General features: G+C 38.0%; 1 protein-coding gene across 5 annotated transcripts in view; it reads right to left on the bottom strand.

Moving 5' to 3' along the window:
* Positions 1-545: 545 nt before the first annotated feature.
* RALGAPB (Ral GTPase activating protein non-catalytic subunit beta) overlaps positions 546-26,595 on the bottom strand; it is a 110,134-nt gene continuing 84,084 nt past the window's right edge. For 3 of the 5 annotated variants that reach the window (XM_023227838.2, XM_023227841.2, XM_023227839.2), the window contains 9 exons: positions 25,234-25,443; positions 20,907-21,065; positions 16,688-16,853; positions 13,934-14,056; positions 12,202-12,338; positions 9,454-9,562; positions 8,602-8,680; positions 5,198-5,346; positions 546-4,714 (listed from right to left, as the gene is read on the bottom strand). In XM_023227838.2, coding sequence (XP_023083606.1) covers positions 4,521-4,714; positions 5,198-5,346; positions 8,602-8,680; positions 9,454-9,562; positions 12,202-12,338; positions 13,934-14,056; positions 16,688-16,853; positions 20,907-21,065; positions 25,234-25,443 — 1,326 coding nt within the window. In that variant the 3' untranslated portion in view covers positions 546-4,520. The remainder of the gene's footprint in view (positions 4,715-5,197; positions 5,347-8,601; positions 8,681-9,453; positions 9,563-12,201; positions 12,339-13,933; positions 14,057-16,687; positions 16,854-20,906; positions 21,066-25,233; positions 25,444-26,595) is intronic. The other 2 variants (XM_023227840.2, XR_002734850.2) reach the window with 2 other exon arrangements.

Below are 26,595 nucleotides of genomic sequence, written 5' to 3'. Positions count from 1 at the left end.
CCAGGCACAGTTCAGAGGGTGGCACACGTCAGCAGCTTTTGGCACAGGCATGACCACAGTGGTTCTCATGGTTGTTTCAAGTGGTCCACTCACTCTGTGTGATCTAGGCCTGAAAGCGCTCATCTGGCTCCAAGGGGGCACAAAGGGGGCAGTGGGCAGCAGGGGATGATCTCTGCATCTCCCCACTTTGCTGTCTAGCCCTGGTAGGGCTCAAATTTTCTGCAAGCAGAGGGCACAGCCGGCACCTTCACTCCCATAACGTAAGTATCTATCTCCTCAGCAATTCCCAGCCTCTGAAAGGTGAGCCTCTATTGGCAGTGTTTTAATTATACAAGCTCCTTCCAGCAGAGAAGGCCAAATATTTTTCTTAAAATTAATCAAACTTTGAGTATTTCATGAAATACTCATTTAATGTTCAATTAAACTACAGATCTAAATTGTAAAGGGCAGCCAAAGCCGAGCACACGTCCCCTGGAAGGGTAAAATTCACAGCACCAGTGTAGGAGTAAACCCCCAGCCTGTATCCAAAAGCACACACAAAGTTATTAGATAAGAATCTCCTTAAAATTTAATTGACTAAATGTATTACATTCAATATTCCATGGGCTTCTTCTGAACAAAAGATCGGCATAAATACAAACAAACCTCTGGACCTTCTTCCCTAACCGACGAAGATGAAACACAGGAGGCAAGGGGCACGGGTACACCTTCATATTTACACTTTGCCTTTACTTTACAGTTCAGTGCCAGAAATATTTACAGAAAATACAATAAGAAAAAGAGCATGTCTTGGCAACATACTGAAATTCATACAAACTGTATATATGATTTCAAGCAAATAATGATACTGCTTATTTAGCCACAACTGCCAACCCCTTCAGAGGAGAAAGATGTCTTGGTCACTGTAAGAGATGAGGACTTGGGAAACTTGGTTTGCTTCAACAAGTAATTTACTGGGCGCCTACTATATGCAAGGCACTGTGGAATCCCAAATTACACCTTTTCCCTCATCATTAAAAAAAGAAAAGCATCTGAAGAACATTGAGTTGATATTCTGACAAAAACACTGTAAGTACATGGCTTCTTTAGCTACTAAGAAACCCACCGTTTGATTCCACTTCGTACGGATGGACCACCTCCAATCTCTCCAACTCAGGAAAAGAAGTTGTCATGGAAATCTTTAAAACAGACCATCTGACTCCAATCAATCGTCATTTCATGTAAACACAGCAATCAGTTCTTTTCAGGAAGACAGAACCTGAATGGGCTTTAAAATGGTGAATAGAGAACTACTGCCAGCAGGAGTGTCAAATTACCTCCAATACGTGTTTCTTTCTTTCTTTTCTTTTTTTTTTTACCAACTACCACAAAACACATCTTTGAGCAAGGCTAACTTTCACTTTGGGTAAAGCTCCACCTTCCAGAAGAAATGAATACTCTTAAAGACTCTGCCTCCCTAGAACCCAGTCTGCAGACTCTGAAAAATGCTTCCCTAGTGTATGGAGAAAGTAACCATTCATGAAGGCCTCATACACAGAACCTGCAGGTAACCAACAATACTGGTCAAAAGTGTGGGTATTTGTATTTATCAATGAATCCAGAGGAAAATGGGCTGCCCTGAAATAAAGGATATGGAAATGAAGGAAAATGTGCATGAGTATGCGCGCGCGCGCGTGTGTGTGTGTGTGTGTGTGTGTCTCATTAGTCCTTTCAAAGGCCCAATGGATGGAAGAGGGTCTCAGGAGGAAGCCCTGGACAAAAAGGAAAGCTAGCTAAATAAGGAAATGATTAACAAGGTAAAAGCCCTCCTCACTGTCCTCAGTGCTCCCAACCACAGAGGAGGAGGAAAGCTCCCTCCTGCAACTTACTTAAGAAGGCAGAAGGGCAACCTTACTTACCACCCTCCTCTTCACAGAATGCCACACTCATCCACCCCCTGGCACACCCAACAGATACAGCAACTGAACTGTTTCAGCCACAGACAAAAGTGGTCCTGGCTTTCCCCCAGAGGCTAGAACATATGCTGGCAAATTTATCAAATGGAGTACAAAATATTAATATTAGGTGCTAAATATGTTCCTCTGGTGCTATTCTACTCAGTGATTTTTAACACAGGCAGGTGGGTGAACACAGTGACCATGAACTCAGATCCATACAGATGGGACAAAAATTACCCCTGGCATCGGTGTTCATATACCTCAAGTCACAGACCCCCTCCAGGAGCCAGCTGGGTCCCACTGACGAGCTAAGGGTTCTTAGCACTCCCTCTTTGGGCAGATGTTATTTTGAGCAGAAGGAACCAGCGCCTGGTAAGGTACAGTATGGGTATCCCATAGTCCACTGGCTCCATATACACTGGGAGTTTCATGCCTTCAGGGCTGCACATCTCTCCTTCCCTGGAAGACCAGGGAGTCTCCCAGATCACAAATGCATTCAACATCATTGTTCACGTATCAAATACATTGGAATTACAAGGAGTTACCAGAAATTAGAGCTAACTGAAGGATCAGCAAGTCCAACCCTCATACACACACAGCATATTTTTCTGAAATTAACTATGCCAAAGGTAAAAGTCTGAAGAATCACACTGAATAAGTACATCTACATCAGTTATTTTTAACCTCTGCAATGTTGTAAGTTACATGTTAATTTATAGCCTTCTCTGCTCACTTCAACTAGAACAAGGGCCTATTTTCCCCTCAAAATGTCAATCTAGAATTACCTTGAAAGTTATTAAACCTCATCTTGTTCCTGTGAACTACTAGAACATTTTTTAGGGTAGAATTGGCTCATCTTTATCCTGTATGCCCTCTCCCATGCTACCATCTGGAAAACATCAATTTATTGCCCAGCTTAAAAAGAAAATCAACTATTGAATAATAATACTATAACCTGAATGGAAACTGGAGTCATAGAAAGAGATTATCTTTACCTGAGCTTAAAACAAACATGAAGAACAGGTTATGGCAAACTTTAAACCAAGAGCTGCTATGCCCATATTTCTTGCTTATAGATGGCAAAATGCCTATTTCTGGAATAAGAGACCTTTGCACAGGGAATTAGGTCCCACACTATACCTGCCCCCTAAGTAACCCACCAAAACATCAAACCAAACAGATCGTTGCAGCTCTGACCCATAGTCTACTGACATCAGAGTTCAAGGGGGAAAACACCCCTTACACAACTGTGATCATTTCTCTTTGGACTTTAAATATCACTTATGTTCTTAACATAAAATAATCTTACTAAAGAAGAAAGCACATGAGAATAGGATAAATGAGCAGTGTATACTGTAGCACTGTAACAGGAATCCTTGTAAGGATGTTCTGGGTCTGGCCACCTCAAAAGTTTTATCCCTGCAGAAAAGTAGCAGCGAGGTAACAGAAGTATTTCCAAAACCTGGCAGGGATCTGTTGGCTGGCAAAGTCCAGAAAACATGACAACAACAGCCATTGCTAACAGTAGCCACCCAAAGAGGTGGTCACTCATGTTTGTTAATTATGAGGAAATCCAGTAGTTCTCTGGGAGATCTGAATTAGTAGCGCTGAGAGGCTATTCCTGAACCCCATTTTAGAATCCTTCATAAACTACTGCAGTTTGCTGCTTGGTCCTGAAATAAGAGACAATGGATGAAACCAAATAATTTTCAACCCTTATTGTGAATTTACATTTCTTTAAATGATATTTAATCAATGAATCACAAATGTTTAACCTGTCATTATGTCACCCCGCTGGACAACAATGGAGAGAGTGGGGGTATCACTGCTATCTTAAAACTTTTAACCCCACAAACTTTATTTGCATCCCCATTAAAGGACAAGGCCATGCTCCACTTCTGATCTGTTCCTGGGTGGCTCAGGAACTGAGGCTTTCAGACAGATCTATGCAGTGATGAGAAGGAAAACTTTTTGAAATGTGGAGAAAAAAATATGACATATTTTAATGTCAGGCTTCTTATCTGAGCAAAAAACATGTATCATCTTTTCTTTTTGTCAGTGTGACAGCTGGATGACAAGAAGACCTACAAGTGAGTAGAAGGCTGTGTCTTCTTTCCTTCTCCTCCATGCTATCAACATGAGTCTTTAAATGTCCTGGAAGATTCTGAGAAAGATTTTAATTTTGAATACAACCTCCTAAAAAGTGAGGTATAAAACTATCTTCAACTTCTATATTGCAAATTTGTTGATACTACCAATGCACGTGTTTAACTGAGATGCATAAAAGCCTTTCTCCTCAAAAGGCTTATGTTTAACTAAAATTGTCACCTTTAAAAGAAAGTTTATGGCTAAAATGTGTATCATCTTTATCAGCAGGAATATGATTGTGTCTGGGAGCCCATTTCACTAGACAGCCCGAAGTCTTCTATCAAATGGGTTATAATGTGTTTCTTCTATTCTGGTGATTAAACAGTAAGCTCTTGGGAGTGATTTGTTTTTATTTTTACAGTGATCACCTATCAAACTGTTCTGCTGTGTTACAGTTCCCGAACTGGAGTTCTACAGTCTTAGAAATTCAGGGGTCTAAGAACTGCAGTTCTTGAGTCCAACCTCCTGGAAAAGTGAAGTATAAAACTCTGGCTCCAACTGTTTGTTCCGGTACTTGTTGACAATGTCGGTGATTTTCTGTTTCCGGCGGACATGGGGTGGACTGTAGGAGTCACTCTCCAGTCTCTTCCTTCTACAAATGTTAATTACAGTCTGCCTCACCAGAAAGCCTTGAAAATAGAGAGTTTTAAAATAAATGTTAAAAACTAATCATTTAGGTAGGTGAACTATAAGTATTCAGGTGAACTACCCTCCGCATACTCAAACTATTTCATTCAATTTGCAAACTTCCCATCCCCAGAGAGAGAGACATAGTGCCAAGATAAAACTGTCAGAAACACACAATGACAGGAAAAGGAGAATAAAAATCTAGTCTAACAACCTATTTTCCATTCTGGATGACAAACAGCTGTCTTCAATATTTTAATACTAGAAGTTGGTGAGGTTTTACTTAGACTTACTAGATTGAGGACAGATCAAAAAAGAACAAAACATGTTCCCTTTTTAACAAGAGCCAGACCATTTCCTACATGTGGAAACTATTAAGTAATTATACTTAATAGGACCATTTCCTTATATTGACTTCTTTTTGGTTTATAAAAATGATAAAGAGAAAGAAAACGCAACTCTTCAGCCACATATGAAGACCTTACCAAGAGCTCGCCTGCTGACAATCATCCCATCCACAAGAGGGATGACCATGTTAAATTTTCCAGTGGCTCCTTGAATTTTTATCCGGAATAATCCAGTGTTTAAAGGGTGGATGAAGATGACAGGAACTTCTTTTTCAAGAGTCGTAGATCTTAAGAAAAGAAAATTTTTATTTCAGACACCCAAGAGTTGAAGTCCCCCACATACAGCCTAAGATTACTAAAGGAACCTGTTGCTTGGCAGTGGCATGAGAAAAGCCAAGGGGTCAGTCTGCTCAGAATCTGCTTTCTGGGAATCTATGCTGCTGCCCCCTATAACACCTGGTCCTAAAGGTTCAAAGGTTCATTACTGGCTCAGGCTTTCTAAGCTAACAGAAAGGGGCTGAAAAAATATATATACCTGGAAAACCACTAGGGACACTGGGTGGAAGGAGAGGCCAGAGAACTCTATTGCATGGAGTTAAGAATCTAGCAACCACCTATGGGACTTTCACTTTAGTTCCTCTTCTTGTAGGCCAGAGTACAGGGAATTCCAGCATAGTCAAGGCTGGTAATCCCAGAGCAGAAGCAGGAACACAGCTTTGGCCCATTACAGGAATCCCTGATATAATTTTTTTTCAGGGTGGGGAAGGAGGTTGGGAGAGCCATTAATCCAAGCCAGCTGCAAGTGTCCTTCTCGGCTATGGTGATAAATGGCCACATTGTGGCAGGGCCAAAGTCCTCACAGCCTCTGGCCAGGCAGCAGATGCTAAAGTCGGCAACTGCCTCTATGGAGGGGTGAGTTACTCATTACACACCAGGGATTGGCCAACCCATCTTGTATTACATGTTATTTGTGATGCCACATGTTGGGGTCTTTTTGCAACCCAATGAGTTTTCTTTCTATATAGGTAAGGTGATTTTGGCCAAAGCAACACTGAATCAATGTTTCAAGATATATAAAAAAAAAAAAAAAAAAAAAAGAAAAATCAATCCTCGAGTAATTCTGTCCCCAAGACAAATTATAAACTTCGCTAATCTATCAATAAAATATACATTTTACTGTCATATTGTATTACAACCTTTGACCTAAAAAGATGGAAACTTGAGAGGCCGAGGTAGGAGGATCGCTTGAGCCCAGGAGTTCGAGACCAGCCTGGGTAACATGGTGAGACCTTGTGCCCAATTTTTTTATTTTTTAATTAAAAAAAAAAAGGTGAAAACAACAAAGACAGTATATAAGTCTCTTCTAATTAGTTCTAGAAAAGTCTACTCATGACTATTCTATAGTCTCTTCTTTAGCAAGTTAGTGTCATAAAGAAAAAAGGACTGTTCCAGATTAAAAGAGATGGAAGGAATTAAAACCAGATATACAGTCCTGGAGTGAATTCTTTACCAATTGTGAAGAATATTTTAGTAAAAATGAAGAAATCTGAATGTTGCCTATTAGATAATATTAAGAAAGTATGTTATATTTAGCTATCTGAAAGTGTTCTGACTTTTCAGATGCATACTGATGTATCTGGAACATAAAGATACCTGTAATTTGTTTTAAAACACCAAAGCATAAAAAACATGGAAGTTTTAAGAATGACTTGCTCTCTTTTAGAAATGTAAAATGATAATGCCAAAATAAATCATCTTTACTGACTTCATTTCAACAATCATCTAACAATATTAGAAAAAATTCATCTTATATGCAATTTGAATCAGCTCACATAACTAAAAGGAACTTAAAAACATCAAGTTTGAGGGTATCTGTGATGAGAGAGATGCAGGGCCAATGCATTTGGGGTCAAAGGCCTGGATTCAGGAAACTTTCTCCTGCATTTACTGGATGTGTGATACTAAGGAATAACCTCTTTGAGCCTATTTTATCCCACAAATAAAACAGGGAAAATAATTGTTGAACTCTTAGTTATAAACCAAAAACAAGCAAGCAAACCTTGAAAACTACAAGCCTACACAACTACATTGTTACCATTCTTAGAATCAGATTATTCTCTTTTTATCCTTCTTGTGAACGGGCAGGTAAAACAGAAATTTTAACCCAATTATAAAGTTAGTATTACATTTTGCTTAGAAACATTTTTCCATTAATTAGCTCATATGATTTAGGATATTTTAGCTGCTATTTGGCCACATTGTTTTGGCCAATTCAACTCCATTATTTCAATCTAATATTGCTATCCTATTATTACAGTCTTTATTAATATTTAATTGCCTCTACTTCTCCATTTTTCTTTTTGCTCTAGATAACTGTAAAATAGCAATTAATTTTACTATTAAAACTCTTGCTAAAGCACCCATCACTTATCATCAGGGAAATGCAAATCAAAATCATAATGAGACAGCACCTCACTCCAGGTAGGATGGTCATTTTCAAAAAAACCAAAAGAAAACAAGTGTTGGCGAGAATGTGGAGAAAAGGGAATCCCCTTGTATGCTGCTGGTGGAAATGTAAACTGGTGCAGCCACCGTGGAAAACAGTATGGTTCCTCAACAAATTAAAAATAGAATGTTCATATGATCCAGCAATCCCACTTCAGGGTATATATCCAGAGGAACTGAAACCAGGATCTCAAACAGATAGCAGCACTCCCATTTTCACTGCAGCATTATTCACAATAGCTAAGACATGGAGGCAACTTAAATATCCATCAATGGACGAAAATATAAGGAAAATGTGGTGTACACATACAATGAAATATTATTCAGTCTTAAAATGGAAATCCTGCCATTTGTGACAACATGGGTGAATCTAGAGTACATTATGCTAAGTATAAGGCAGGCACAAAAAGACAAATTCCACATGATATCACTTATATGACAAATCTAAAATAGTTAAACTCAGAGAAGCAGAGAGTAGAATGCTAGTTGTCAGGAACTGGAGGGAGGGAAAAAATGGGGAGGTATTGGCCAAAAGATGGTACAAAGTTTCAGTTATGAAGGATAAGTCCTAAAGATCAACAGTACAGTGGCTATAGCTAATAATACAGTATTGTATACTTAAAAATTTGCTAAGAGGGCAGATCTTATGTTAAGTGGTTCTTACCAAAAAATAATAATAATAATGAATTAAGTGGGCAGCAGAAAACTTCTGGATATGGTAGAAGTGCTCAGGAATAGATTGTTGTGATGGTTTCATGGAGATATACTTATCTCCAAACTCATCAAGTTGTATACATTAAATATGTATAGCTTTTAACATGTCAGTCATACCTCAATAAAGTGGCTTTAAAAAAGTCCATGCTATAATAATTTGATAACCTTGTACATTGTATACAAACTTCTTTCTTTGATCTTTTTTCTCTATTTTTATTTCTAATTGTCCACAACTCTTTTGTTTCATAATTCTTTATTTATTAAGCTGCAATGAATATATTAAAAAAAGACATGCTGTTGAAATTCAAGCAAACAGAGTGTACCTCAGTGAAGTGCTACTATTTGCAGTAGTTTCCACACCAGTACTGATCTCTGTCATCAGCTCTGAGAGGGGAAAGTTTTCTGGAACAAAATAATAGCATTATAATTAATATCTCCCTCATTTTCCCAAACAGATAACAGGAAATCTAATTTTCTAATCTTGTCACATAAATGAGTGGCAAATATATGGATTGTGCTGTCCTGAAATATCATCTTAATTATTCTCTACAAATTAAAAAATCATCTCTCAAGACTTTTTTTTAGCTAATTTCATCTAAAGCAAAGAGTTTTTAGAAAATACATTCTGTGATCTTTGAGGGCTTGGTTGAAAAGTAACTATCACATTTTCCCACAAACTCTGGACTGGATGGGATTTTAGGCAAAGTATGTAATTCTAATGCTCAAGGTTGCTTATGTAAAAATCATGAGAAACTTACCCAGAGTGCAACTCTTAAGGACAAACTAAGCTTTATACTAAAACAAGACAGTAGAGCATGTGGGTGGAGAGAGGGTAAGTGAAGCGCTTCCCCTTCCCCTTTCCAAAGGTCCTGGGATGACTGAGATCAACTGGCAACAAACCACTGACTGTGATGCCAACAGGAATAACTAAAAGCTTTGTATCTACCAGTCTCGTCAAATCTTCACAACTACGAAAAAAGTACCAGGATTTAACAGAGGAGTAATCTAGGGCTTAAAGAAACTGAGTAGTGGAGCTGGGGTGCAAACCCAGGCTTGCTGAACTCCAGGACTAGCTCCTGGCCACACCATGCTTATATGCCCACTCCCTGTAGACATTTAGCAAGTCATTGTCATATATTGTCATTTTATTTATGGACAAAGTCCTCATACAGTACCTATATCATCATAGCGTTCTACCCAGACTACAGAAACTCTTGTCTCAGGTCCAAGGGGAGGAACAGGGCGACCCTGAGGCAGCTTCCTCATTCTGGAACTGGGACTGAGCTATATGAAGAAGAAGACAGAGCGTGGGAAAAACAACAGCAACAAAAAACTGGCTTAATAAAACTACCCAGTCATTCATTTGTCAAGGTGCTTAGTGACATAAGTATCAGGTCATGGAAATCACTTTAGGAAAACGTGTATACATTTGCAACAAAGCTCTTCTTTGGCTCCTGTTCATCAGTCTTAACCTAGGACAAGAAAATGAAGGCTTCAAATTGTCAAAGAAAAAACAAGGAAGGAATACTGAATAATAATAATTTGCATTAATAAAAACAAAATTTACACGCAGTATCTTAATGAGGGCTTAAAGGATTTGAGTCTATTAGGGCCAGAAAGCAGTATGCTTCCCCATCACAGCAACATCACTACTTGTCTGGGGATCCTAATCTCTAAAATGTCCCATCAGCAAGTTATTCCCAGATCCCAGAACAAATGTCTCCTATTGCAATTTATGCTTAATTCCTTTTTCTCATCAGTAGAAAGAAAAACAAGTTGTTCGGGCCTTCATTATCATGCAGTGTGCTTCTGGCTTCCCACCACCCTAATCAACTCTAAGTTTCACTGCAAGGTTAACAGGACTATGTGTCTCCCCTTTAGCAAACTGGTACCCTGAGTTGCACTTCTTTTGAGGCGTGTAGCAGAGCTAAGTTGTGCTAAAGCCCTAAACAAAGCTCATGTGTACAGAGGGGAGAATCTCATACTTGAGGTGAATTTTAAAATTAAAACTGCTTTATTAGCACAGAAATATACATGTCTTTACCAGATGACCAGAGTCCATGGCAAGTCCCCTGGATGCTTGTATCTACTCTGACATTGACAGAAAATGGCCAGACCAAGAGATTTCTCCCAAACTAGTGACAGACATCTGGCCATACTCACAGACTACTTTCTTAGCATCAAGGCCCCTAATTAGCTTTGACTCTGACTTCTTCCATCTCTGACGTCTAGCCCTAGATTTAAAGAGCTCCTGTGATTAGGTCAGGTCTACTTGGAAAATCTCCCTTTTGATTAACTCAAAGTAACGCAATTAAACCCACAAGATCCCTTTGCCAAATAAAGTAACATAATCACAGTTATCCTATCATATTCACAGGCTCTACCTACACACAAGGAGAGGACATTGTACACACGCAAATGTTGCTGGGGGTTATCTCAAAATTTTGCCCAACACCCTGACGTTTTTCCTGCAGTCTTGCTGAACTCACCTCAATAGTTCTAGTGGATTTAAAAAAAGATTCCCCAGGGTTTTCTACTTACATGACCATGTCACCTGCAAATACATACAGTTTTACTTCTTTGTTTCTAAGCTCTACGTACTGTGTTTCCTTTTTGTCTTATTTCTCTATGTAGGTCCCTCCTCTACCATGTTGAATGTAAGTGGTGAGAATAGGCATCCTTGCCTTGTCCTCCATCTCAGAGGAAAAGCATTCAAGAATAACTTATAATGTGTAAGTATAATGTTAGCTATAGGTTTTTAGTAGATGCTCTGTATCAAGTTGAGAAAGTTCTATTCATAGTTTGCTGAGAACTTTTCTCATAATGAGTACTGAATTTTTGTCAACTGCGTTTTCTCCATGTATTGAGATAACCATATGGTTTTTGCTTTTTTGTTTGTTTGTTTGTTTAACTTGTTAGCGTTTGCAAAGTATACTATAAGTGAGAAACAAAAACACGGTGCTTTATCTGGGTTCTAAGGAATAACTATGCTGGCATTCAGAAAATATGGGCAGCTCACCACTGAATTCTAGTTCTGTTCACAAATCTCAAATAAAAAAAATTTTTAAAGTATTAGATTTGGCTAAAATCTTGCATTGCCATGCAATACTGACTGCTCATCTCTAACTTGTATTCTGTAAAACCTTTAAAAAAACTCCTGATTTTCAAATCAGTCTACTCCAGGGACTATTACACCACCTGGCCTTTTTTTCCTAAATCAATTTTAAAGGTAAAAACTTCCCCATATTCTCTTTTAAGTATATACTTACATTAAAAGTAATTTTCACTGTGGAAGGGAGCCAACCTAAACTCCTGTACAATGGAGGAACGCCTTTAAGTCAAGCTGACACTTCTTTCTTTGTTATGATTTGTTCTAAGTCAACCTTCCTACACTTCTGATCTGATCACAGATAAAGAAGTAATATTTGCTGATAAGGTTAAAAAAAAAAAAAAAAGATAAAAGCAAAAAGCTCCTCTTGTAGTAAGTGCTGTGTTCCTCACTCAGAATATTTATCCATACACTGAGTTCTTCTCCACAATGTTCCTATATTTATATGGTCAGACTTGTTTAAGATGAACATTGCAAGATTAAAGATAAAAAAACATGTAGTTACTGCAGTAACTTTAGTGGATATTTCAGGGACAAAATTAAAAACTTGGTTTAAAAAGGAACAGATGAGAGAATCAAGTATGGGATCAGAATGGTGAAATCAAGAGAATCCACAAAGGCTGTCTCAGAATAAACTATCTGTTGCAGGCTGAAAAAGAGAAAATCATGAGAATGTTATTTTAAAACATTAAGTTACTAAGGAATCAGTACTCTGATATAATTAGTCTCTGGGTTAAAAGCTTTTCAGGCAGGATTCTATAATTACTCTGATTTCACTACAAAATTTTGGAGACCTATCAACAAAGTAACTTACCCTCTGTGAGGAATTAAGATTGTCTGTATGATTGGGGAAAAGCTCAAGTGTCAGGGATGGCTGTTTCAGAATTCCTGGCATAAGATCCATATTTGAATCACTATCTTGGTCCGAGATGTTACTTTCCAATGAATCAGCTATGGGGTAAAGGAAAAAAAGCAACTATAATACATACCATTTATTTGGAGCAACTGTTAAAACTAATTATGCTCACCAGTCTAACTTAAATCACTTAAACAAAGCATTGCTTCTAGAGCAAGGGCTGACTAACTTTTTCTGTAAAGGATCAAGTACTAAGTATTTTAGGCTTTGCTGGCTATACAGATCTCTCACATATTCTTCTTTGTATTTTATTTATAACCCTTTAAGAATGTAAAAACCATTCTTGGCGGCATTTGGCTTGTGCCACTGTGGTTTGCCAGCTCCTGCTCTAAATGATAACCAAAATAAGACTAGCAAATATTTGACGTTTCAGATGTAGAATATAATACATGCCATTATTACTCTCTGAATCATTTTGATTATATATTCAATCATGTAGCATTGTGCCAAATAGGCACTGGGACACCCGGAAGCTACAGAAGATCTAGTCTCTGTGATTAAGAGCAATGTGGTTAGAGATAAGTACACAAAAAGTTATCCTCCACCCCATCTAAAAAAATCCCCAAATATCAGAAATGGGAGGAAGCTGAGTTGGAGTGGGCACAGTTGGCATAGGAGATGTTTCACAATAAAAGACAAAGACCCAACTGCAGGAGCTTTAGTGTAAGGACAAGGCTCTAGCTCTGGGAGGACTTGTCTGGTACTAACAGGCTGGGCCAGAGAAATCAGGCAGATATGTCCCCAAAGAGGATGGACAGGTTCTGGCTTCTGGAATTAATGTAGTAAACCAGAACCTTGACAGGAAGCCCAACAGCCGCTATAATTCAAACCTAAACCACGGAAAGTCCAACCTTCCAGTGACACAGCTGGCCCCAGAGAGTAAGACAGGGAGGGGCCTAGAGTGGGAAATCAAGGGTCCAAGGACAAAGGTTAGGCAGCTACCAAGGTAGGGCACAACAAAAGTCGTTAGTCTGGAAATGAGACTGTGAAATCGTGAGGTATAGTATCCCATCCTAAAAATGATCTCAAAGAAGAAGGTGAAGTTTTCTATCTACTGCCTGACCACCTACTCGGTCAGGCTTGAACAAACAGGCTTAATTTGCAAAAAGCAAAGGTTCTGGGCAAAATAAAACTGTGAGTTCAGACTAAGAAGTAATAATTACTCTCAATTCTTAAAAAGAAAGGTCTTGGACCACCATCTTTTCTAGGCAGCTTAAGTTTCTCTTGCTCAGAAGAATGGCCAGATGCTATCATGAGATCCTTCCCGTTGTAGGATTCTATGTGGTTCCATGCAAAGGCTCTCAAAAAGTAGGTGAGGGATCACTCGTAATTATAGAAAGAAACGAACTGGAAAATAAGCCTATGTATTGATTAATTAAAGAAAGCATATCAGTTGAAATGGGATTCCTTCACTATTTAAAGATTATCAGAGGGTTAGTCTGCTTGTCTTTAACTACTTTCCTTAAAAAGTTAAGAGAAGATACCTTGTGCTTCTGCATATTCTGTTATAATGCCTTAGAAGCTAAAGAATGCCTTAGATCACTTCAAAATCTCTTCCAAAGCAGTAATACCACACAACCCAGGAATATAAATATAGATCCTAAAACAGGACCATGCAAAATGGTCTTACTTAAGGACTCCACAGGAGAAGGAACCACAAAAGCAATTTCCGTAAGGGCATCAGCATAATACAGCACCTTCTTCTGTCCATTGAAAATGCTAGCTCCAATATCTTCAGAGGAAATCACTTCTTCTGGGAAAAAGAAACACCACATTACTGCTTCAAAAAGTAGAAAAAAACCAGTATCATCTTGCTACATGAAATGTTAACTGGTTAATAAAGTGATAAATAGAATATATGTTTCCAGCAAGAACCAATTAGTATGAAAGAATAAAATATAATGCTTATTAGATGTCTTTATTTTTAAATCATAAAATCTTAATTTCATAATTTCTCAAACGACTGTATATCAGACCACTTTTGATTAGCAGGGCTTTTAATTCATGTGTATGAAGCAGATTAAGGGAGCAGTCCTTTGGATCCGGTGAATAAATAATCAAAAGGAAGACCATCCCAATACCTCAGAAGGGAGTTGGGCCAGAGAGACAGGCAGGCAGGCAGGCAGAGAGAGAGACAGACAGAGAGAGAGAGAGAGAGACAGAAAGAGATAGAGAGAGGAAGAAGAAGGAGGAGGAAAAGAAGAGGAGGAGGAGGAGGGAGGAAGAGACAGAGAGAGAGAAGAGAGAGAGTACACATGTGCGTTATCTCTGGACTCTTGCTTTTAAGGCATTTCTATCCCTGGTCTCTCTCTATGGCTCCTCAAGTTGGCCTATGTTCCACCTTCCTCAATGGTCAGTGACACTGTATAAAAATGTACAGCCAGTTTTAGTAATAGCATCTGCTCTAAGCCAGGAAGACTGAATTAACAACAGAAACACTCATGAGGGCTATACAGTTGTCAATTAAAATGAACTCAGTGTCCTACCAGCAATACATAAAAGACCAACAATCTGACCAAAAATTGGACAGGGGAAATGAACAAGTACTTCCCAGGAAAGAAATAAAAATATGATAAGATATGCTCAAGCATTATTAAAAATGAAAATGTCTCACCTAAACAACTGGAAGATACCTAATGCTGGTGAAGATTTGGCAAATAGGGAGCTTTAGACAAGAGGTTAGCAAACTTTTTCTGTAAAGGACCAGACAGATGACATTTTCAGCTTTGTAGGCCATAGGGTCTTTGCCACAACTACTTGATTCTGTCACTGTAGCATGAAAGCTGTCATAGACAATGTGTAATCTAGAGTGTGACCGAGTTCCAATAAAACTTTATTTTCAAAAACTGGGCTTTCGTCTTCTGACTCCTGCTGTGGGCTCCAGGCAGGCACTGTGTATCTGCTGTAGTAGATGCTGTGGTTACTATCCCAACAGCCACTCTATCCACCCCTATTCTGCAGCAGGCAAAATGTACATGTGGGACTGACCTCTGATACTAGTTCTATCTTGTCTGTATCTCTCTACCAGAGTCATTCTTTCTTGCCACAAGGACAGGTTTGGGATAGTCTAATCACCATATAGTTCCGGATTCGGGGAGTAGGGGGTTCTGAGATCTGGCTAATGTCTCCTCTTCAGGCTGCTGTGGTATGTGAATGAAGGCCTGGAATTGCCTTTCTGCACTATTAGAGAAGCCAGGCTGGCGACAAAGCCAAAATATAGAGAGCAAAGCTAAAGGAAAATTGTAAAGAAATAAAACAGGAATGCTGATCAAATCACACAAAGCTTAACCAACCTCTGGAATTTTGGACAATAAATTATTACATGGACAATAAATTATCTTCAAAATCTAAGGCAGTTTGGGTCACGTTTTCTGATACCTGCAACCATAAGTATCCAACTGATATATTTATCAAAATGAAAAATGTGCACTGGGCATAGGCATTATCCACTTTAGAGAGGTAATACTAACTTTCCAGTGACCTCAGGAGCCCAGGAACACAAAGCATTAGCCAGGTGGGGCAAAGGTCTTAAGTTGAAATTTATACTTGCTCTGGTACTTGTTATCCTGATTACAGTTCCTCAGAGGAGCTGATGGGATGGGCAAGAATCCTCAGAGATGGTCAGCTGTTTACTACAAAGGTTTTGGTATAATATCCCAAGAATCTAACCTTTAAGTATGACTCTTCTGATAGCCACAGTTGATAAAACACACTGGTTAACAGAAAACTACTTATCAGACAAAACATGCTTGTTAGGAAGCTGTATTGTTTGTATGGATGACCTATATTTATTACACCATTTGTATAGAAAATTGAATCTTATGCATATTATAAAAAAGGAACTTATCAGCATTGTAATAAGCCAGTCATTTTGTATTAATTAACTCTATCATTATGTGTATATATTTCATATACACTGAAAATGTCTAGAAGAATATATAAACTAGTACTAAGTTACCCTGTCAGGACTGGGATTAGGGGAAGGATACTTTTCCTCTATATACCTCTGTTTGTTTTTTAGAGTCAGGGAGCTGCTCTGTCACTCAGGCTGGAATGCAGTGGTATGATCACAGCTCCAACTCCTGGCCTCAAGTGATCCTCCCACCTCAGCCTCCTGAGCAGGCAGAACTACAAATACATGGCCCTCAAGCCTAGAAAATTTTTTCATCTTTTGTAGAGATGGTATCTTGCTATGTTGCCCAGGCTTTTCTTGAACTCCTAGCCTCAGTCAATCCTCCTACCTGGCTTCTCAATGGCAGGCATGCACCACTGCACCCAGCCTGGTTTTGTATTTTTAGTAAGACTATAAATCATAGTAAAGGGGGAAAAAAACAAGACTAACAAAACAAGCAACAACTGACATTTGAAACACTGTGAGTTTTACCTTGTTGAGATCCTTCACCATCATCACAACAATTAATAGACCAACTGGTAGAAACATGCCCAGTCCAACCAGGGTGTCTGCCCACATCTACTGACCAGCCAAGGGAAAGCAAAAATTCTAGGAAATGTGGCTGAACGGTTCTGGAAGACTCCACATTCTTCAAAATCTGAAATACATACCAATCATCAGCTATAATGAAGGAAGAAAAATAATGTATCAAAATAAATCTTCATAAAAATTGGTTAGCTTTGAAGCTTCTGACAAATCATGTCCAAGCTCAGAATACGTTTGAGGATACATCACGATAGAGAAAATGCATTCTCCAGAGTTAGACAGATTTGGATTGGCTGAGCCTTGGGCAAGTTTCTTACCCCCACTGCCTCAGTTTCTTAATCCATAAAGTAGAGATAATAACAATGGTTATGAAATAATGCAAGAAAAGCTATGAGCTCTCTTCCTAGCAAAACAATTACTGAACCAGCCATGTTTACTAAAAGATACTACGTCCTTACCTTCATGAAGTTTACTGTCTGGTTAATGAGAAAATTACATAGGGATGCAACTATTTAACTATAAATCTTGACAAAGGCTATAAAACCTACTAAAATTCAATAAACATTAGATGTAATTAATAAGTGAGTATGAAAATATCCTTTTCTTAGGCCAAAGAAGAGAATTTCAGGAAAAATGAAGTGGCCACAAAGTTCTCTCCTCTTCACTAAGCACTAAATGTAATGCGTGTGCTTTCTACTGGCCTCACAAAGAGTCCCTCACTCTAAAACAGTGCTTCTCATCTAGGGATGATTTTGCTTTTCAGCGGACATCCAACATTTGGAGACATTTTTGGTTGTCATAACTGGTGAGGCACACTACAAACATCTAGTAGTAGAGGCCAAAGATGCTGCTAAATGTTCTAAAATACATAGGACAGCCCTCATAACAAAGAACTTATCTGGCCCAAGATGGCAATAGTGCTACTCTTGAAAAACTCATTTCTAAAGGAAGGAAAATAAGAAATTCCTTTGCAAATGAAAAACGAAAGGGGGAGGGTGGAGAGCAGAGTATATCAACATCATCTGGGAAATGGCGTAAAAACAAGGTTCTCTTCACCTGCTCTAGACCTTCTACATTAAAATCAGCGAATGCGGAATCCTGGAATCACTATCTCTAAAAATTCCTCCATATAACTATGATGCAGCCAGTCCACAGATCACTGATGTCATTCATATAATGCTAATCTATACCAAGATCATATAGAGGCCTATGAAAGTCAAAATGTAAGAAGTTACATTCATTACATCTGACCCACTGCAAATCATCTCAAAGTCATTACCTCTTAAATACAAAACCAGTCTTTTTTTTTTTTTTTTTCTTTTGAGACGTAGTCTTGCTCTGTGGCCCAGGCTGGAGTGCAGTGGCACAATCTCTGCTCACTGCAAGCTCTACCTCCTAGGTTCACGCCATTCTCCTGCCTCAGTCTCCTGAGTAGCTGGGACTACAGGCACCCACCACCACATCCGGCTAATTTTTTATACTTTTAGTAAAAACGGGTTTTACTGTGTTAGCCAGGATGGTCTCGATCTCCTGACCTCGTGATCCGCCCACCTCAGCCTCCCAAAGTGCTGGGATTATAGGTGTGAGCCACCGTGCCCAGCCTAAAACCAGTCTCTTTAGAAGTGAACCTATTTAGTTTACCCATATCCCTTCACATTCTTATGGGTGCCAAGAAACTGACTTAACAACCATTTCTAGTTTTTGCTATTCAAATTTTTATCTAGAAGTAAAACTTTTAAATAAATAATTTTCGAAAATTTAGTCAAGAAGCAAAAAGTGAATCCAATTCAACTTGCATGCCACTTCTGGCAGACAGAAATTAATCTTAATCTACCCTGTGGCTAGGGAAGGCAGGTCTCAGACATTCCAAAGGAGGTCTGAGGAAATCTTCATTAATTCCTAGTTACCCTCAGCTTCTAAACAGCTAGGGAAACTGGACTGGGTTAGGAGATGCCACAAGCGTTTGTGTCTTCTTGTACAGGCAGAAGAAAGTGGCTCCATTATTCTCAAACAAAGAATGCACTGACTTCCTTCAAAACAGATCCCCACCTCCAGAATTAATCCAATTTTACTGAGGTTCTTCTAAGACACTTGAGCCCATCGGTCTCATCTCTGGTTACCACCAGCCCACTTTCTCTTAAGCTCCAAGTATATTAGACCCCATAATGAATTTTATGAAGATAAAATACTCTCTTTACCCTGAAGAATTTATACATTATTATTACTTTGTCAGTGACAATCTGCTTCTGCCTCCTTACCTACAGTTAATGCACACCTTAAATACCAGCTAGAGTATCTTTCCCTCCAGGCCACCTTCTTAAAACCAGATTAGGTTTTCCCCTTACTGCTTCCAGAACGTGCTTTAATGACCCTATTAACTCCCTTTACAATGGTTGGTTGCTTATTTAATCATCTGTCTTCGCCTCTATGCAGTTTTAGGGGGCCAGAAATCTTATAGATTTTGTTCACCTAACAACAGACACTTATTAACTTTATTGACTCAGTAACAAAAAAATAACTTTCTCATAAATCAGCATTCTTTTCTAGGAGCTCACAAACAGTGCTTCGAATGTAACCATTTGGAAACTTTGGTAAATTTCTTTAGGCATGCTAATTTGATTAGCTTATGGTATTAAAATGACTACTACAGTAAAATTCCAGGATCATGCAGTCACAGTGCCCTACACATCTGAATACTACATTTTACAAGTCTTCCTTCAGTTCTTTCCTAGTTACAGTCAGTAACTTCCTGCCTATTCTATATTTCAATTATTCCTTTTCAAAAAACACTTCAAGTCTCCTGCCATTTTGCTCTCAGTTTTCCATTCTCACCTATCTTACATTTTTCTTCATCCTCCTCCTAGTCTTTTTGTTACACGTATCCAGGTATGTTTTACTTAAGTACCTCTGTTTTGTTTTGTTTTTGAGACGGAGTCTCGCTCTGTCGCCCAGGCTGGAGTGCAATGGTGCAATCTCGGCTCACTGCAACCTCCGCTTTCCAGGTTCAAGCAGTTCTCCTGCTTCAGCCTCCCAAGTAGCTGGGACTATAGGTGCCTGCCACCACACCAGCTAATTTTTGTATTTTTAGTAGAGACAGGGTTCTACCATGTTGGCCAGGCTTGTCTTGAACTCCCGACCTCAGGTGATCCACCCACCTCGGCCTCCCAAAGTGCTGGGATTACAGGCGTGAGCCACTGCACCCGGCCAGTCCTTCTGTTTTTCTCCTTTATTTCAGGTGTTATTTCCCTCACTGCACACCACGCATTCCTCAACTGAAATGATTTGTTTCTGAAATTACTAGGAAGGTGAGCTGCTTCTCAAAAGGGGAACTGTTACTCGTTTCTATATCCTGGCATGCTGAGCCACAGGGAAGATGTTCAATAAATATTTGTTGCTGTTGCTTTATTCTTCTTGAGCCTTACTTTAACTTTTTATGACTACCCTTCTTTATTTCAGTTTATTTTGTCTTATGAATCTGAATTCCTTAAGGGGAAGAAAGATATCCTACAGCTCCTATTTAACTCATATTTCTTAAGGGTCAGAAGACTCAGGACTCCAAGTATCATAGTTTTGGTTAATTCTGTTTTCAAACTGGTACATAGCAAGTCTTTAGGCATTGAGTATAAAACACTTCTTACCATAGACAAGTACATACCATGTAAAATTTTGGATATGAAAATGAAACTTTTTAAGGAATGCGAGTCTCCCTCAAATTATCATGCCCAGAAAGGCACTGAAATGTGATAGCAGTCGCATCTCACTCCTGCCTGAGCTAACTAATAATTTTGAAGCTGCGTGCTATATGGACTCTAGACTGCATGTCGCCACCAATAGTTCATAAACTAATCTAACAGTGCTGGACACCACAGCTCATATCCTACAGTTTAATAATTTATATCCACTCACTAATCAATGTTATTTCTGTAAACCAATGAGCATTCCTGAAAAACAACTTTTGTAATCATTTGCTCTCCTGGCTCATCCTTTTTATCTTTAAACACTTGAGACTCTCCTTTGTTCTTGGGAGAACTTTCCAGCATTTCCCATTTCCTCAACTCTGGTCCAAATAAACTCTCCATATTAATTTTGCCTCACTTTTTTTTTCTAGACATGTATTTATAGCACAAAAGTATACCAAAAAAAAAAAAAATTTCATAACTCTTACCTCTTGGTTCGTTTTCTGACCTGGCTTCATATAGAAAATAAAAACTGTGTCAAAAGGACGACATGGCAAGAGATCCAGATACCCAATGTCATCAAAAAATCCAGGTATTGTGGAATCAAGTGCAATAAGGTGAGGAGGTAGACGACTATTTGCAGGTTCCTGCCACCAAAAGAAGAAAGGAGAAATTATTACCTATTTTCTTGCATTGTTATAAAAACAATACTTGCTCATGGTTTAATAAAAATTAAATTAAAAAATGTAGAATGGTAATCCTAAACTAAAGAAATTATTTAACACACTTCCTTTTAGTTCTTTTATTTGCCTCTTTTTAAATTAAAGACAACTGAGATTATATTGTGTATATAATTTTGGATTCTGTTTTCTCTATAATATTGTGCTTTCTAGAACTTACCTTTAATGTACTTTTTTTCTCATTCATTACTGGTGAAATGTGAAATGGTACAGCTACTTTGGAAGACAGTTTGGCAGTTTCTTACAAAGCCAAACATACTCTTACCATGCAATGCAGCAACTGCACACCTTGGTATTTTCCCACATACATCCACACAAAAGCCTGCACACAAATGTTTATAGCAGCTTTATTCATAATAACCAAAATGTGGAAGCAACCAAGATGTCTTTCAATAGATGAAGGGATAAATCATCTGTGGTATATCCATACAATGGAGTATTATTCGGCAATAAAAAGAAATAAACCATCAAGTCAAAAAGACACATTAAACGCATACTGAATGAAGAAACGTTAAATGTATATTGATAAAAGTGAAAAAAGCCAGTGTGACAGGACTACATACTGTATGATTCCAACTATATGACATTCTGAAAAAGGTAAAACTATAGAGAAACAGTACAAAGACCAGTGGCTGCTAGGTTTTGAGTGAGGAGTGAAGAGGGAGGAATGAGTAAGTAGAGTACAGTGGATTTTTAGGGCAGTAAAACTATTTGTACAATTGTAATGGTGGACACATGTCATTATACATTTGTCAAACCCCAGAGACCTGTACAGCAGAGTGAACTCTATTGTAAATCACTAACTTCAGTTAGTAATGCACCAATATAGGTTCATCAATCATAACAAATGTACCACATCAATGCAAGATGATGATAACAGGCAAACTGGGCTGTGGGGAAGGTATATGACAGCTCTCTACCCTTTCTGCTCGATTGTTCTGAAAACCTAAATCTTCTCTAAAAAAATTAAGTCTACAAATTTTTCAGAAATGCATGTTTGTTTTGTTTTCCTCTTAATCCCCTATCTTCTTTTAGATTTTGATCTTGCCAAACAAGGTTTTGCTAACCACAGCATATCTTTCAGAAAAGCATCCTCCAGAGAAAGCAAGAATGACTGTCTTTCACACTGGCAAGGATTGAGTCTAGCCTTCTAGTCAATTACATAACATTCCTAGCAAGGTCTAGGGCAATATTCTATAATCAAAGACATTAATATTTCTGTAGTCAAACAGAAGTGTATTCACACTAAGTGACATAAAACTACAAACAGCCTCATGTCAATTCAGGTCCAATTTTGCCACTAAATGAATTTACTACAAATATATAAAAAATTTTCCAGCTTTCAGTTTTCACTTTGAAATCATGGATAAGGAATTGTGGACCTGAAGCATGTTGTAATACACCTTGTAGACCAGAATGTCCTCATTCTTCTTTTTTTTTTTTTAAAGTAAGGTATTTCCTCAGCTTGTTCTTCTGTATGATCTTCTAATCTAGGAACATAACATTTACATATTTTATATCTCTTAATAATTTTTAAAAGTTTCTTCCTCTAGGTCTTGTACATACTTTGTTAAGGTAACTTTTGTCAATATCACGGCTGTAAATGGGGCATTTTTGCATTGTATTTTTAACTGAATATCATAGACATAATTACTAATTTTTGTACTTTTGTGTACGGCAATCTTAACTCTCATTTATTTTAAACATTTTATTGATTTTCTTATGGTTGTCAAACTAGAAGTCATATTACCTACAAACTGTCTTCTCATTTCCAATGATTTTTACCTCTTAGTTTAACATTTCATTGACTTTCCTCATTTTTATACTGTACTGTAGTTACATAAGAATTTATCATCGTAGGAAGGTCCTCATATCTTTATTTTGCAATTTCCTGCTAATCTATAATTATTTAAAACTAGAAAGTTTAAAAAACGTCGTTGACTAAAAAATTATCGTTGTTAAATAGTAGTCAAGGTAGATAATTTTTACCTCTGATTTTAACAAAAGATTCCTCTAGTTTTCTCCTGGGTTGTCATTTAGATAAATCTTTTAAAATAAGAACCTACACTAGTAGTGCTGGCTTAGTTTATTTTTTAAAAAATCAGAATATGATTCTAGTAAATACTGACTTACTGTTTCACTGACTGAAGTGCTAATGGGACCAAATTATTTTCTTAATAGCTTTATTAATATTTCCTGATAATTAATTGCTAAGTTCCTGGGATAAACCTTACTTGATCATGGAAGACCATTTACTTAACATGCTATTAATTCAGAACTAAGTCTGCTTAGCATTCCCTTTAATACTTTTGTAAATATATTCATAAGTAAAACTGGTTTGTAGTTTTGTATGTATGAGTTGTCAAGTTTTAGTTATTAGAAATATTCTAAGGTTTATAGAATAAACCAGGTAACTTTATTATTCCTATGTTCTCATACAGATAAGAAAGCATGAGAATTATTTTCTTAAAAGCTTAAAAGTTTCAGCTAGAACAGATAACAGAAGTGGAACACTATAATCTCAGAGACAAGGCTATTACAGCCTTTCTTGTGTCCCTGAAGTCCATAGGAAGCATTAATTTTCTTCTAGTATATTTTTATTTACTGCTTCTACTCTTCAATTTTCTCCACTAGGAATATCACTAATGATTTGTAAGTTGCATCTTTTTTCCTTCCCTTCCATATTTACCACTATATTTCTTATAATTTTCCTCTCTCTGCTCTTCTATTCTGCATTTTAAGTTTTTATGTTCATATTGCAATTTTCTACCAAAAAAATGCAAAAAATATTTTCCCTCTATATGCTGAAATACAAAATCAAATAGCAATGTCCCCATTATTTTCCTACGAAGCTAAATGGCCTATAACCAGGTAGCTCCTAGGGAGTAAGGGCAGGGGACAACTTAAACAATAAGCAACTTCTTGCTTGGCAATCTTCAGTTGTACTTTTCAAAACAAACAGGACTTAGAATAAATTCCAAGTCCACCTCCAGACAAGTTATTTCACATTTCTGAGCCTCTATGTCCACATCTATAAAACAGGAATAGCATCACTTGTCTTGTAAATTTTTTTTTTCCAAGAGACAGGGTCTCACTCTATCAACCAGGCTGGAGTATAGTGGAGTGACCATAATTCACTGTAACCTCGAACTCTCAGGCTCAAGCAATCCTCTTGCCTCAGACTCCTGAGAAGCTAGGCGTGCCATCATACCCAGCTAATTTTTAAAAACAATTTTTTGGAGAGATGGGGGCCTCACTATGTTGTCCAGGCTGGTCTCGAACTCCTGGCCTCATATGATCCTCCTGCCTTGGGCTCCCAAAGTGCTGGGACTATAAGCATGAGCCACCGCACCTGGCTGTAAAATTGTTTTAAGGCTAATGCAATTAAGAAGAATGGCAATATTTACCTTATAGGCTGGCTTACTTTGTGCTAAGTACTATACCAAGTATCTTCCATGAGTGAACACATTTAATCTTCACATGATCAATGAGATGGATACTTTTATCACCCTCACTTTATAGATGATGAGGAACTAAGACAAGACGAGAAACTCACCAAAGACCACATAGCTGGCAAGCAGTGATTCCAGGACATAAAGCCAGATAGTTTGATCTTACAAATTGGACAATATAAGAAGTGCTTGACTTACAAATACTACAATATTAACTTCATTCTTTTCTAAAAGTGGCATGAAAGAGCAAAGTTAATTGTAGCTTATATTTTTAGTCATAATGCTTAGTAGGGGAAGATTTTTAACATTCTTTTCCTAATTATCTATAGATTTCATTAACATGGGTACTGTGTTATCTAGGAAAATTCAGAGTTAGGTGTACTATCAAACCAGTCCCCTCAGACTCAGAACTCTGAATGCATTCATGGGGTGACCTGTCCTGGAGCACAAACTATAACCTACAGCAGCACAGAATTTCATTTATTTGTATGCAAGGTAAAATTTTAACCTGTTTTTTTTTTTTTTTTTTTAATTTGCTTATATCCTCATAAAAATATTTTAGCTATTGTCAGCTGAATGTTAACTTGTGAATATATTTATTCATAAAAGTTCATGAAAATTACCTTCAATGCTTCTAAGGACAAAAATCCAAAGTGTGACAGGAAAAGGCGGGCTGTTTGGAATTCCTGGGCAGGAGGCGGGGGCTTGCAATCCGTAACTGGGTCAGGAAAGCTTCTCTTCTGCAATTCCTCCTCACTCTGTTGCTCAAGGTGTATTTCATAAGCAATCTGTTGGGCCATGCCACTCCTTAATTTTTCATGTCTCTCTTCTAACTGAAATAAACCAAATATTTCATTTTTTGAAAATGTTATGAAACTAATAAAGCCAATATTAATTTTTTTTTTTTTTTTTTTTTTTTTTTTTGAGACTGAGGTCTCTCTAGTTGACCAAGCTGAACTTCTGGGCTCAAGTGATCCTCCTGCCTTAGGTTCCCAAAGTGCTGGGATTATAGGCATGAGTCCCACTGTACCTGGCTAAGTCAATCTTAATTTTAAAATGAAAATAAAGCTACAAGCAACAAAGAAAATGAAGATAATTTTCAGTGATCAACATTGATTCAGTTCAATACAGAGTATGCCATTAAACAAACATGGCTCAAGGTTAAAACAAACACCAAAAAACTTCCCTATACCTTCAACAATTGCTTCTTCATGTTCTCACTGTAAATGAAAACATTCAGTCTCTGGTTCTCTTCAAATAGGCAAGAAAGGGGGTAGAGTTGTCACTCTCACCCCTCACTTCCAGATCACTGTCCATCTTCACCCTGACGTGCTCCCTGCGTTTGGAATTCTTCATCCATATGGATTACATGACTGTACTCTTAGAAACTCCTCCCACCTTTTCTTCTGATCAATCCTTGTTTAAAATTCCATCCCCTGGTGAATGACAATCCTTCTAATAATCTGGCTCAGGATTCTACAAGCTCCTCAACCTTCACAACTTTGGCCATCCATGAAAACAAACTCGAACCTGAGATGTGCCCTGCTTTCCAGGACTGTAAGTCTGAAATTCCCTCTCCAATCATAAGCCCCTTGTGCAGCTCCTATCCCTTCACTTCCTGAGCTCATGCTCTACTTTTGCTGTGGGGCACTCAACCCCACCCCCTGCCTTCCCACTCCATTAGCATCCTTCTGGCTTTATCTGCTTTCCAACTAAGCTGAAGCCCCCACATCTAACAGCTAAATACCTTCTCCTTAAGCGCATTAAACAGCTGTGTTGAACCTTCTCCTTCCAAATTTCCACACCTGTCAATCTCCACACCAAATTCTTATGCTTCCAGATCCCAAGGACTTTTGAAGAAAGTCAGCAGAGTGAGTTAAATAACTTCACTATAGATAATGCTACTTAACCTCAGCTGGACTGCCTGGCAATTTTTAAGAACTGTCTTGGATCCCCTATTACACTGCCAAGAACCAGGATTAAAA

Source organism: Piliocolobus tephrosceles, chromosome 20, assembly GCF_002776525.5.
Source record: "Piliocolobus tephrosceles isolate RC106 chromosome 20, ASM277652v3, whole genome shotgun sequence".
Lineage (NCBI taxonomy): Eukaryota > Metazoa > Chordata > Mammalia > Primates > Cercopithecidae > Piliocolobus > Piliocolobus tephrosceles.
Note: the sequence above shows the minus strand (reverse complement) of the source record. Positions and strands in the feature narration are given on the sequence as shown.